This window comes from Sylvia atricapilla, chromosome 1 (assembly GCF_009819655.1).
Source record: "Sylvia atricapilla isolate bSylAtr1 chromosome 1, bSylAtr1.pri, whole genome shotgun sequence".
NCBI lineage: Eukaryota > Metazoa > Chordata > Aves > Passeriformes > Sylviidae > Sylvia > Sylvia atricapilla.
Window position 1 is genome coordinate 140,045,298 of NC_089140.1, and position 14,023 is coordinate 140,059,320.

The window sequence follows — 14,023 nt, forward strand, 5'->3', positions numbered from 1 at the left end:
GCCATGGACCGCTACGTGCTGCTCCTGAGCTGGGGCCAGCGCCGCGCCGAGGGCGGGCCCGCAGCACCCAGCGCCGCAGGTGCCGCAGGGGACGGGCACGGGCACGGGCACGGGGACGGGCACGGGCACGGGCACGGGCACGGGCACGGGCACGGGCACGGGCACGGGCACGGGCACGGGCACGGGCACGGGCACGGGGCGCTGCTCTGGTGTGCGCGGGGCTCTCCTGGCTCCTGCCTCCCTCAACACCCCTTTGCTTTCGGGCTGAAGTCTTTGGTACCTTTAACCTGCAGAAAGTTCGAGGGCGGGGGGGAGGTTCCTGCTTTATTGCGATGATGCCATGTAACTCCGTAATGCGTTCCTGAGCATGAGTTAAAGGAGAATTTAGGAAAGTTTGCCTTTTTAAACTGTAAATCTGCCGGTGGAAGTTCTCTTAAAAACCCCAACCAACCCCTTTCCCTCTCCTCCCCTAAATTCACTTTTTAGTATCACACTGAACTTTATACTGTATTTGCACGAAAATAAGATATAACTTCCATCATTCAGTAGTTTTAAGATTTCTTTTTTTTCTAGCTGGGAGTGCTGCAGACATATATCAGCTCCTGAAAGAAAGTTGTAGTGCCTCTATAAATGCAGAAGTGAGCATATTCCCAGGTAAATATGGCAGTGCACACTGAGGTGGGGCAAATGTTATGAAGGAATTGGCCAATGCATGTTCTGCTAGGGGAAACAAGTCAGAAATTTAAGTAAACCCAATTCTTGTGGTGTGGGCCTGTTCCTGCTGCTCCTATTTGTGTGGAGAACTTACATAATTTCATCAGCTAAGGTGTTAGGAGATGATTAGATCGATTGGTTGCAAGAAATGAAGGGGAAAAGTTTTGAAGAGTTGACAAATTTTAGTCTAGTTGAGCAAAGAAGAGTAGGAAAGGACTTGTTTCTCAAGTCAGTGGAAAGCATGATATTTTAACTGCTCCTATAATGTCTTCTAAGTTTTTCAGTGGAAGCAATACTTGTGTGTTGGGTAACAATTCAGAACCTTAACCCACGGATATTAAATAATTTTTTCACCTTAGAACAGATTTCTTAAGATTTTCTTTAGTACTTTTAGGGGCTGTGTGTATGTGTTTTGTTGTTTTGGGTTTTTTTTAATCAAAGAAATGCTTTTTTAGTTTTTTACTTGGTTTGGCTATCAACTGTTATAAGCTCATCTTGTTGCACATGTCATGTAATTGTGTTTCATGTGGGAAAGCCACTATAAGCTCTTAAAATTCTTAGAGACAGGAATGTTAACCTGTTTTCAACTTCTGTGCTTTTTATTGCACAGAAATGTTGATAGATCATCTCATCTTGTGAACTCTAAATCATATTTGTGAAAGGTATTATTTAGTTCAGGTTTGATACAGATTGTGTAAAGAGGAAGCAAGATTACCCAGAGCAGAGAAGAGGACAAATGTTTTCTTACTTACTGACAGTCAGAGGATCTGACTTTTAGTAAGTCTAGGCACTTGCCAAGACACTTACACCTCTAATATGCTTAGAACTTAATTATGATGCTGAAGGAAAGTAGAACTCAAATAATCGTTGCACATTACATGACTTTCAGAGTCCTTTAACAGAGATGTTCATTATAATATGAAGAAAAGATTGTAGTGAATTGATTAATTTAAATAATTGTTTCATCTCTTTGCAGCGTGCTCAGTGGCTGGTATTCCAGGTGCAAAGAAATGGTATTTTGCAAGTCATGTAATTTGTGGTTATTATCAGGTAAGACAAACTTTTTTAAAGTGTAAGTTCTTCAACCTTCTGCCTGACTGTAGAACAAGCTAAAGCTGTGATGTTCAAAACTCTTTTTGCTTATTAAAGTCCTTTTGTTTGATTAGTTCTGTAGCTCTGACTGGGAGGAAATAAATGTTGACACACACAAAAATGAAGACTCTAACCAAGCAAGCATTGATGAAAACCTGGGAACCACACAAGATTTTGAGGAAGATGACAGTAACAGTCAGGAACCACTGTCTCTGGCTGAGTATGTGTATTATTACTTTTATTTAAAATCCAGTCATCTGACATCTAACAGTGATGACCCAAGGGGATCAAGAAAGTTTAACAAGTGGGAGGTACCACCAAAGCAAGAGTTAACTGTGACCAATCCTCTACGAGTACTGAAAATACTTCTATTTTGCTTAGTATAGCTTTAATTTTTTTACAGATGATTTTTATAGGATAATTGAACAGTTTCCTAAGAGCCAATGTTATATATACAAAAATTTCTTCCTATTTCCTCTTGAATCCTACTTCCAGTTTTACTGCAGATTATTTCGATGTCATTAGGCCTACTTCTGTCTTAGTAAAAGAGCAGATGATTTCTCATAGCCTAACTATGTTTGTGCAGAGTTCTGAAGATGTAAGATATCAGGTACCATTCGTTAGTTGTATCTTTTTGTTTCTAGATGACTTCATTTGTATTTTCTTTCCAAACATGTTGTTCTTCATTTTTAGTATTTATGATGAAGCTGCTGAAAGTCTGCATCAATTAGCTGATAAATTGCCTGCCCCAGGTAATGTCTTTAAAAACCAATCTCATTGAAGTTTATCTTGTTAAAAAAAGTTCAGAGAATGTTAGTTTGGTAGCTGAATTTACTTAATGCAGCCCTTAAAGGTAGTTTGGCAGCTTGAGCATGGTTGGCATTGCAGATTTAGCTCGAGGACAAGTTTGCTGCTTGTTTCTTTGGCAGGGTGTAGTTCAGTAGAGTTTAAAGTAGCTATTTATATAATAAATTTATCCATCTGAAATGGTACCAAAGTAATCATAGACAGTATGCAATCTTTTATGAAAAAGAGGAAATCTTTTATGAAATAAAAGGAAGATGTTGATATCAGGTTTACATCTGATTTAACAGCTGCTTGCTTGTTGGTGGGACCCAAAAAGATGAGAAGGAAAATACATCAGAACTGTTGGATTCAGATTTCGTAAACTGGAGATACCTATCACCTTGCATATTAGTGTTATATAATGTTGTAGTAGTTGATTTGGGATAACAAAGGAACTCAAGAAAGAATGAAAAATAGCAGTTTAGAGTGTTAAAAGTAGAAAAATGACATAGCTTAGTATGGGAAACAAATCTCACACATCAGTGCTGAGTGAGAGAGGTACAGAACCACTCTCACTGAGGGAACGGTGCAATATTTTGTGTTTATCTAAGAGGAGTAGCAAGAGATCAGCTAAAATGTGTGAAAAGTGTTTTAAGTCATGAAGTTACTTGGTAATTTTTCTGGTTTTAGTGCAATCAATGATAACCAATCCTATTCTATCTTTAAATGACTGAATAATTTACTGAGTCATGATACTTTGGGTCATACACAACTATTTTATAGGCAGAGCAATGGTTGATGTAATCCTGCAGGCTGTTGAATGTGATGGACCCAAGTTAAAGGACTGCTTACCTGCCATCGGGGCCCTGAAACACTTGAGAGAGTGGCACTCTGCACAGATCACTATTGCAGCAAGTGATGCTACAGGGTATGCATTTATTTCTGGGCTAAAACAAGATCATTTCTGTATTGTGTATCTCAGATCAGTGGGCTGAAATAAAAACAGCATGTTGAGTACTTCACATATATACTTTGTAAATACATAAATTAGTCGTCTGTTATTGTATGAGGGGAGGAATTACTCATCCTGGTTTATTGTAAATGCATGTCCTAACCAGAGAAGCAGGCAAAAAAGTCAGTCCTCTGCACTTCTTGTTTTCTGTTAGAGCAAAGAGTAAGATATTTTCTCTTCCCTTTCCATGGGTTCAGTGTGCATATGATATTTTTGCATTTTATTATGCTGTGGGATAACTTGTATATTGATGGTAGTTTTCCAGATTTTTTTTAGATTAATCCATGCTACTGCTGGTTTTACTTTAAATTTAATATTATCTTTGGTGTTACATTTCAAGGAGAAAAAGTAGAGTGTCTAATTTGTCCCTTTTGAGAAAGAAGTATAAATGCTCTGTTACTTTCTGTATGTTTTACAAGATTCTGTTAGTATGAAGAGTTACTGAGGCTATTAATTCAAACTGAAATTAGGTCCAGTAATTTACTTACTGTCCTCCTCTAATTGACACATAGAGGCCATGATATGTCTCACCATATAAACCACAGTGATTTGGGGTTTTTTTTATCCCATGAAGTGAATGTGTGGATACTGAACAACTTGGCAAGGTCTCCCTTTCCTTCCCTTCCATGCCCAAAAGATTATAATTTGCTTAGTAGAATAATGCTTAAGCTTAATTCTAAATTAATAAAGCTGTTTAAAGATGTCAATTTTCAGTCCTTGGATAGAATAAAAAATATACTTATTAGACAGTATTTCCTGAGGTACGTGGAGGACAAGAAAATTACTCAGTGTTTCACGAACAGTTGATCTCAGTGCTCATTGATATAATCCTGTGGAACCAGCTTTTGACTGAATAGATTTTTCTGTTGCTTTTTCCGTAAAGTGAGATTATTTAAGTATAGAAGATCTCTGATGAAAGTTATTTCACTTATTCTTCCTGCTCTGTTGATGGTGCTGATTTCCCTTAGAAGCCAGGCTGCCAGAGGAAACCCACAGATACTGGCTGTTCTCTCTCTTGTTGAATTTGGATGATGCTTGTGCTGCAGTCGTATCTCCATTTAGAAGGTTAACTACAAACCATCTGGACAGACCAGAGATAGCCCCAGTGATGGCTACTAGGCTTTGCTGTAGCTTCTAGCACCCAGCATTACTTGTGCTTGCGGCTTGCCATTCCCAGTCTTATTTGATGTCAAAGTTCTTTGCTTTCATGGAGCATATGAACAACTTCCTTTACAGAACCTGAGCGAGCAATTCTATTATATTTTTTACTTTGTTGAATATAAGGCTTTATTGTCTCTCTTGATATACACAAGATTGTTCAGTGCTAAGAGGTCAGAGGTAAATTCAGTCAAACTGCACTGCATGTTTATTTGTAATGCTAAATTCAGTAAGATTAATTCTTTGATGTTTTTACAGTAGCTGGCAAAAGATTGCAGACTATCTGTCAGCAGACTTTGTATCTTCAGATGATATCATGAATATTATTGATTTAAATGAACTCTGGAGAGGAAAGATTCAGATATGGGAAAGAAAGGTAAAATAACTTCAATTTTATTTTTGTGGTGGTTGTTTCTTAAAGCATCTATGTACCTCATTTAAAGCATTTGTTGTGGAGTGCACTTTATACCTAGTTGAGATGTTAGGACATGGGTTGGACTCGATGATCTTGGAGGTCTCTTCCAACCCAGTCATTCTGTGATTAAGCCAAATTTGGTTTCAACTATGAAATTCAAAGGTAGTGTGCAATGTGTCTGCGTGGGTGGCAGGATGAAATGATAAATGAGGTCAATGCATCAAGATCTGAACTTCAGAAATCCAGATGGTCCCCTCTGAAATATTTTTCTTAAAAGTTACTGTTATAAGTGAGGCCGTAGATCCTGCGATAATAAAAAAAATGGCCAATCGTTTATTGTAACAAAATGACTACTGGAACAACAAAAAGGTGGGGCTAGTCCTGAGCGCTTTACAACAAGCCAGAGTAACGAAATACATATAGTACTGTATGGACCCTTCCACCTTCAGGAAACAGTATCCCTCAGGGAAAAGGCCCCCCTAAGCCCCTCACTCTCTCTTTGTATCCTCTGTCCTCTTCCTGAGTGGTGGATTGAGGATCCTTGACGGGATTGGCTCGCTCTCCAGAGTCCTTAACGGGGCTCCTCTGGACCAATCATTCTTTCCCGCCTTTGAATGATTGGTCAGTTGTGTCCACCAATCATGGCCCGGGGTGATGTTCTGGTTTGGAGCCCTCTGTGGAAGAAGAGAGATCCCCCGTTTCCCTTCTCTGTCTCTCTGCATCAGCATTGTAAATACTCTAACAACCCTTCAGCTGTAACTTCTGACGCTTCTAACTATTCAGAACTTGTAGTGACAATTATGCAAACTTGCAATTACAACCATATGAAACTTGCAGTAACAACCCATACAAAGTTACAAATGGAAATGAAACTTATAAGATACATGTCTATACCCTTATAGCTAAAAAGGTCTAACTTTAAACATTTATGACATTACTATTCAAAATTAGATGTTTTGTATCTATCACAAATCACTGTCATATAAGTGTAGCCATTGTTATAAGCATAAGTTTATTGTTTCTGCAAAACCTGAGAGCATTGTGACATTGTTTACATTTTCAGTATTATGGTTTTGGATTTAATAGTTGGTTATGTAAGCCTGTATTTTTTTCTTAGTTTTACAGATCTGATAAGAAAAATAATACTAATTGTAAAAAATAATAACACATCTAACTGCCTGAAGAGAAATAATTTTTATCTCTTTTTGACATATATATTGTCTTCTTTTTTTTCCCCCTAGTTTGGATCGGGAGTAGATTTTCCAGAATTTTGTATAAAGAGCACTTCAGCCAAGACATTCCGGACTACAAATTTAAGTTCTTGCTTTGCTGCTAAAAAAGAGTGGCAATCAAGGAATACTGATACTTTGCCAGAAGCAAGTATTATTCTTGATTTTTCTTTCAGTCTTAGAATTCATCTGTTTTACTTTCTGGGGAAAATTAGTAATTGGTGAAACCTTAGTCAGAGCTGAAAGTTAAGTATAGAAGTAATGATTGGATAAAATTAAGGAATACTTCTTTTGTACATCTGTGGTGTCAAAACAGGTCCTTAAAACTTCATCTGTTAGTTCTTAGGAATACAATACCAAATTTTTTGAAGTAGAAATTGAGACTGTTCAGTTTAATAATCAAAATAGTTAAATTATGGATTCTATATTTATCTGACTCTTCCCACTTAATTTTAAAAGCTTGGATTTGATTTTTTTTTTACAGTCTTGCTGTTTCATGTTTTCTACTGGAAGTAGGTAATTGATGGGAATTCCAGAATCATATGTGTTGATGAAAACAAAAATGGGCGTTATGAAAATTGGAATCAGTTTGGAGTTTGATATTTTCATTGTTAAAACATGTGCATTTTGTATTGCATTTTTTTGTTCCTGGTAGATCATATTTTATTTTGAGTAAGACTTAGAACTCATTTGATGCACATTGTTGACATTCTACGAAGTCAGATTTATTTGAAAAATTAAATGCCTTCCTTTTTTTAAAATATAATTTAGTATGATGTTGTGAAATGTTTTTGTTTTCTTTTTTACCTCGTTCAGATGTTATCTGCAAGGCTAATTTTTTGCTGGAGGTGTTTTCCTCCAGCAAAACACCTGAGGAACTTCTGGTGATATAATATCCTATACAGTGTTATACATACAGGTTTTTATTTGATCTCTTCTCAGGTTTTTCATTACTATGGTCCTGCACTGGAATTTTTACAGATGGTGATGCTCTCTGATCTACCTTCCATTTTTATATCAGATCTGGAGTTTGAACTGTATCCTTTTGTTAAGGATCTAAACTACGACTGATAATGTCTATAATAGAAAGAAAAATATCAGCATCTACCCTTACAAGCAACAGAGAGATGAGGAAAGACAAGGGCTCATTCCATTCTAGCTTGCCAAAACAGTCATTGTGATTCTTCACAACTAGATTTTTTCATTTTGAAATTTAAATTACACTAGCAATAACCCTGTATTGTTGATACTACCGCACGTATAATTTTTCTGTTGATGTGCATGCTGTTTGTGGGAAAAGAATAGAGAAATGTTTATTCTGTGTGAGTTTAAAAAAAGCCTCAAGTGTTTCTAATGGATGAATGTAGCATGCTTCACAGTATAGGAACATTTGTCTACAAACTGTGTTTTTATTGTGCAGCAGCAAAATCTGGCAAGGTTTAGCAAAGGAGTTCTCTCTTGAGTGTAGCAGGGGAGTTCTCTCTTGAGTGTGTGTGCTGCAGAAATCTCGAGATGTATTACTGTTGGTTTTTAAAAGTATGTACTTTTGGTATGAGTCTTGGTGTACCAGTAATACCTTAGGATGTATAAGCCTGCTATGATTTTGAATATATAAATATCTGCCAACTTGTAATAGAGATGTCAGTGGAGTATTTTGTCATATAACATTTTCAAGTGTATCACTTTACAGGGGAAGGTGAGTTTTTTATATTTTGTGGTACTGTAGTATCAAAAATTATATGCTTGCAGTGTTTCTTTCAAATATGAAGGTAACCTTATTTTTAAAATAGAGGTGCATAGTTCTTTGTGAAGATGAGGTTCCTTAATCTGTTCTGTTCAGGAGCCTGTCAAGAAAGAATACTGAGGAGATGTCCACACTGCTTTTGGACCAGATTTCTTGTCTCTCTGGGAAGGTAAAAATTTTTATTTATGTATAGCAGAAAAATTAAGGTATGTATATTGTAAAAGATACAGGAATAATATTTTTAAACCTAGTCTCTGTCTAAGCTTCTTTAATAATTAGTTCTAAAGCAAACGTGGATTTCAAAGGCCATGCTATACATACCCACTGAACAGTTTTCTTGTTATCTCAGCTGAGTTTCAATCTCATAAAACATTTTCTGATTTTTAATCCTATCCTGACAGATAATTTCTGTGCTATCATAATTGAGCAATTGATTTTTTGTAGCAAAAGGCAGGCATGTGTGCAGCCTACAAAATGTATCTAGCTACTGTGAAATGGTAAGCTTTTTTTATTTTATATGTGCATATTCTGATTTTGGTTAAAAAGAGTTCATGTAATGAACTCATGTAAATGAAACAGTTACAGTCTCATTTTTTCCCTCCCTCCTCTGCCTTGGAATGATAGTGAAATAATTCATAGCCACAGTATTAGTCTGAAGATGTTTTACCTTTATTACCTTTATATACAAGAACATCTTGTTTAGGAAAGTTTTTTAGTGTTTATAAAATAGATCTATGCCATTCAAAACAAAACCTTCACTTTGAAAATGGTGATACAGTTATTATGAATAAGGTATGTTTTTTGTTTACTGTGGAGATGGTATCCCACTATCTGGCTGTACATTTCATTTTCAATTTGTTATTTGGGTTTTTAGTAACTCTTTCTCTCCTGCTACTCCGTTCTCCATTAGCTTAGCCAGAAAAGGAAAAGGCGCTTTTTCCAATGCTGTACCGAAAGCATCTTTTAAAATGGTTTTATATTGGTAAATATCCCAGGCAATCTTCATTTTACTTAAGAACACTGAACACTTGGTCATACAACTTTTGCAATCTAGGGGCTCCCATTTCTACCACTTTTTTTAAAGAAACCAAAACAGTGAAAACACATTGTCAGGTTACTTTTTAGAGTCTGCACTTGTTGAATTGAATATATTTTGAAAATAACAGTTTCTCATAGGGATTTTTTTCAGTCTGCTACTGGAAATACTGGATGTTTGTTGGCTTTTCTAATACCCGTAATAGCATTGTTTTATTGCTAGAGTATCCAAATATGGCTGCAATTTTTCTGGTAGTGCTTATTGGACTGAATTTACCTAGAGACAAATATTGTCCAGTATCTTGTTTAGGAACAAGGGTAATATGTAGGAAGGGAAAAAAAAAAAAAAAGAAATTCTTTTCATAGGAATGCAGAGTCACTGATGCTGACTATTACCTTTGAATTCTCTTTTCGTTCTGGTTACTGCTCTACAAAAATGCTTCTAGCCAGGTTATGGAGACACTTGTAATACATGATAAATACGTTTTTATGTATGAAATGGAAATCCAGCAGTTAATGATCTCTCAATTGGACCAAAAAATAAACACGATTTTTACAGCTTTTTGTGTCAAATGCAGTTCCATTTTGAGTGATGTGAATGACAAATATGTTAAGTGGAGATGTTTTTCTTCAGTTCAAGTAGATTTGAAATAATGGCAAATCAGTAGCTCAAGAATGAAATGCAAAACAGATTTCACTAATACTGCATGTCTTATATTTGCTCTCCTTATTTAGGTGGGAGCTTTATTTACATTGCCATGTAATGTAAGCAGTGTAGTGATCCCATCTCCTGCCCAGCTGAGCACCAAGAAATGGAAGGAATATATGGCTAAGAAACCCAAGGTCATTTCTGGTATGTGTATTTTTGTTGTGGTTTTATAAATATATATATATATGTATATGGTGAGGTTTTTCTGTACATTTGGGATTCACTTTTCAATGAAATGAAATCAGTGATAGTGATCTTCATTGACATGAGAAGATTTGGTGAATGCAAGTTCAGTTACGCAAACTTGTAGGAAGAAAAATGGTAGCATCATGGCAAGCTTTGGGGAAACAGGGCATCTCCTTTAAACCATTTTTTTGTCCTGTCAGTTAACATCCAATTTCCACACCTCTTTCTAAGGTGATTTGTAAAATCCGTGGCACAGAGGTTTACTTCTGCAGGTGGAATTCCAGTCTGCTTCACTGAGATGCTTCCCTTCTCATTTAAGCATTTCCAGAGGTTCTTCAGTTCACTTGCATTTAATTTCAATCTCTTTCTGGGAAAATACAGACTGTTAAGAAATGCTGAATGCCTCCATTTACCTGGGAGCCAATGTACTAAACATGTGATGAAGAACATGTTCCCTGTAGGGCTGCACTGATGGCAGCTGACTCTCATACTTTGTGCCCGTGCATAGAAATCTGATTCAGAAAGTGGGAGAAGAGAATCAGTGCAGACCAAGACTGGGGGAAGTTTCTCAGTCAGCCAGTAAATCTGCCCTGCAAGTGGAGGCACTGTGCAAGCAGTGAGGTTTGTAGGCACTTGAAAACAAAAGGAGCTTGGTGGTAACCCAGTGCTTAAAGTACTTACCTAGGACTTGATGAGGTGCTGGATTCTGCCTTCTTTCATAATCTTGTTGTTCATTCATGGTCTAATATATAATTAATGTGGATTCCAAGGAGCAGTGGCTACTGTTGCCAACTCAAGAACAATTTTTTTAAACAAGTATGCAGATGAGGATGGTTCATATTGGTGACTGATATTTTTTTCAGGTTTAGGGACAGGAAGAAAGTTGAGAGGAATTACAAATGAAATGGGTGCTGGCAGTGTTGCCTTTTTCCCAACTTGGAAATGAAACTTGAGATAATATTAGCAAGGAGGTAATATAAAAGAAGATCTTTAATGAAGGCCTTCAGAGGCAGTTATGTAAAGATATCCATAAAAGCCCACCCCCATGGGGGTGAGTACATTTATAGGTTTTAGAAAATTAGCATAATTGATTAAAAGCACCAATTAGGGAACAAGTAGTGATGTAATTCCCCCCAGGTCAGGCCCCTTCTCTAGAGCCCCCCCTTCAGCACCACTTGTACTTTGTTCATGAGAATGTATCTGGAAGAGTTGTTCTTAGCCTTGGTTCCCAGGAAGGGCCAAGATAGCACAGAGCCTTGTACCCCCCAGGGCTTGGAGCTCTGGAATTTCTTTAGTCTTTCTGCTTGGGAAAGGCCATCGGAAATGTGAAAAATGAGATTCACCTTTATGTAAATTTTAAGAAATAGGTTTAATAAAAGATAAGACAATTAGGAGATAAAAAAGCAAAGTACAGCTGACCAGGTGACTTGGCATTCAGCCAAGTCCACAGCCTGCTATTTCAGGGACTTTCTTTAAATACCCTTTCTGTTGTATCAATCTGTTGAATATTCATATTTTTTCCATAAACTAGTTTCCATATTCCAGGGACTGTTTTGCATGGCCCCACCTTGGGTCCGCCTTTTTAGAGCATCTGTGTTTCTTGGCTGTGTCTTCATTATCACCTCCAGCTTGGGCTTTGGTCCATGCTTTCTTCAGATGGGAGATGCTGATAGTTGGTGTATCAATAGCAGAATGTTCACTAGATGTTATCCCAGCCAAACAGACAGTTTAAGCATACTATATCACTACCACCACTATGCCTAATTTTCTTTACTAACAGCAGAAACAAAAACTTATATCCTTACCACAAAGTTATTAATCATATAGCACACATCTTGCGAAAAGCCAACTTTATAATATGCATTTGCAACAGGAAAGTACTGGGAAAACTAGCTACTAGTACCATAGGTGTCAGAGTTACAGATATATGTGTGAAGAATACAGAGAACATATAAAAGAAAAAAGGCAAAAGCCAAACAGCATCAGCAGTATATAGATTTTAAGTTTGCATGTTTGGAAGTGGTAGGGTACAGAGGGTGTAGAGCTGGTCACAGTGGCAGCATTTTTATTTATTGAAGAGATACTACAGTTTCAGTCAAATGGGCACAAGATCCCCAGTGTCTAGAGGATATTTGTCCTGTGCTTCAGTGGAAAAGTTTTGTACATGTATTAACTATTGTCTGATCAGTAATACACAATAGGTACTTATTAAGCCTCTTGAGTAAAATTTACAGTAGGAGAAAAACATCTTTTTAAATGTATTTTCTTGTTCAGTTGAAAACTGTTGATTTTTTAGTGACTACCAATAATCTGAGTGTACTAAGGATTTGTGAATCCTTAATCTCTTCCATCTGTGTGAAGGTATAATTCTTGGTATTGGTAGTTCTTAAACGCTAAGATTAAAATGTGAAATAAAAGCTTACCCATCAGGGATCAGCTTTGAGATGCTAAGATAAACTGGAGAAAGAATTTATTTCAAATTACATTTGAAACAGGACAATATGACAATGTTTTTAAAATCTTTTTTTCTTTACTCTTCTTTTTTTCCTCTCTGAATTTATGTATTGAGATAATGGGCTTTCCCCTCTTTTCCCTTCAGTCTCCCAACTATAAATTTTCAACAAACACAGGAATATATTATTTGTTGCTAACAAAACTTCATGATACTAATAAATGTTAAGTTCCTGTCGAGTTAATTATTGAGACAGTACTGCAAATATCTTAGGAAATTAAAATGTTTTACTTTCAAAACTTGGCACATCAAGAAGTTGATTGCTATGTCTACCAAGGTGCTGTAGAATGTTTTCTGTGTGCAAAGATAGCAAACCCATCCTTTCATTGCTACTTTCAGGTCCCACGTTAATTTACTTTCAAAAACTGTATGCTGGTATTTAAAAATAGAATGTCTTTATCTTTCATCCAGGCACAAGGGTAAAGCAGAGAGTGAAACTTTTATTAATGAATAATGCAGTGTCCTTGGGAAGAGCATGTACAGTATTTCCTTTTCTTCTACCGTTGTATGTTCATCCATTGAACACATTATTTTGATGCACATATGCAAAAAGGCCTGGTTTTACCAAGCAGAACAGAAAATTCTCTTTATAATTTCATGGTAAAAATGTGACTTTGCCAGTTAAAGGTTTGCCTGTTACTTAACCCAGTTTAAGAACTTCTCTTGGCTGCTGGTTAGTAAGATTTCTCACAGAACAGAAGAAAGCAAATGCAGCAATTTGGATAGTGGACTATAGTTTGTTTTACAGAGGTTCTCCTGAGGATGTTTCACAGTTATGTCCTGATATTTGTCAAGTTCCAGAAATTGAACTGAAAGGAGAATCCTGCCGATACTATTTCTTGCTACAAGGCAATGGCTCTGGAGGATGTAAAGCAACCTTGATTCATTCAGCTGGCCAGATCAATGGGATGGCCACTCTTGCTGCAGTAAATGGAAAGCTAAAGGCAAAAGCAGAAGAAACAGAGTCAGGTAAGGGTAGTCATTTATTATTGAGCACCTGAATGCAGGGAAATGCTACTAAATTTCGTAGTTTCTTTTATTCACTCCAGTCAGTATTAAAAGGCAGAAAACAAGGAGGAATATTACATCTTTTATGAATGTGTGTTTTAACAACATTTTTCTGAATCCATAAGAAAATATTATAAGAGCTTATTTATTCCCAGAATTTACTTCTACCGTACTTTTTAAATTGGCTATTTCTCATAATTGAGATTAGTTGAAAATCATTTATGGTAAAGGGACATACAGGTAATATTAATGCAAAACAAAATTGTGCAAGCTTAAAGTTTAGAAAGTGTGCATTGTTGGTGTAAAGACTGACCAGCCCCTCCCAAAAACCTAGGTTAAATATCTCTTGAAAATCCTGTTTCACTGATGATTTAAAATAAAAACTGCAAGGCCAGTAGAAAAGTTGAGTTTTGTTACCACCAT

The 14,023-nt window shown here is 36.6% G+C and overlaps 1 protein-coding gene across 1 annotated transcript in view; it reads left to right on the forward strand.

Moving 5' to 3' along the window:
* Nucleotides 1–3: 3 nt before the first annotated feature.
* MTBP (MDM2 binding protein) overlaps nucleotides 4–14,023 on the forward strand; it is a 30,467-nt gene continuing 16,447 nt past the window's right edge. Inside the window, exons 1-12 of the mRNA XM_066316749.1 lie at nucleotides 4–211; nucleotides 574–654; nucleotides 1,691–1,764; nucleotides 1,881–2,026; nucleotides 2,500–2,558; nucleotides 3,376–3,520; nucleotides 5,021–5,138; nucleotides 6,419–6,553; nucleotides 7,349–7,443; nucleotides 8,247–8,319; nucleotides 9,921–10,038; nucleotides 13,388–13,561. Coding sequence (XP_066172846.1) covers nucleotides 4–211; nucleotides 574–654; nucleotides 1,691–1,764; nucleotides 1,881–2,026; nucleotides 2,500–2,558; nucleotides 3,376–3,520; nucleotides 5,021–5,138; nucleotides 6,419–6,553; nucleotides 7,349–7,443; nucleotides 8,247–8,319; nucleotides 9,921–10,038; nucleotides 13,388–13,561 — 1,426 coding nt within the window. The remainder of the gene's footprint in view (nucleotides 212–573; nucleotides 655–1,690; nucleotides 1,765–1,880; nucleotides 2,027–2,499; nucleotides 2,559–3,375; nucleotides 3,521–5,020; nucleotides 5,139–6,418; nucleotides 6,554–7,348; nucleotides 7,444–8,246; nucleotides 8,320–9,920; nucleotides 10,039–13,387; nucleotides 13,562–14,023) is intronic.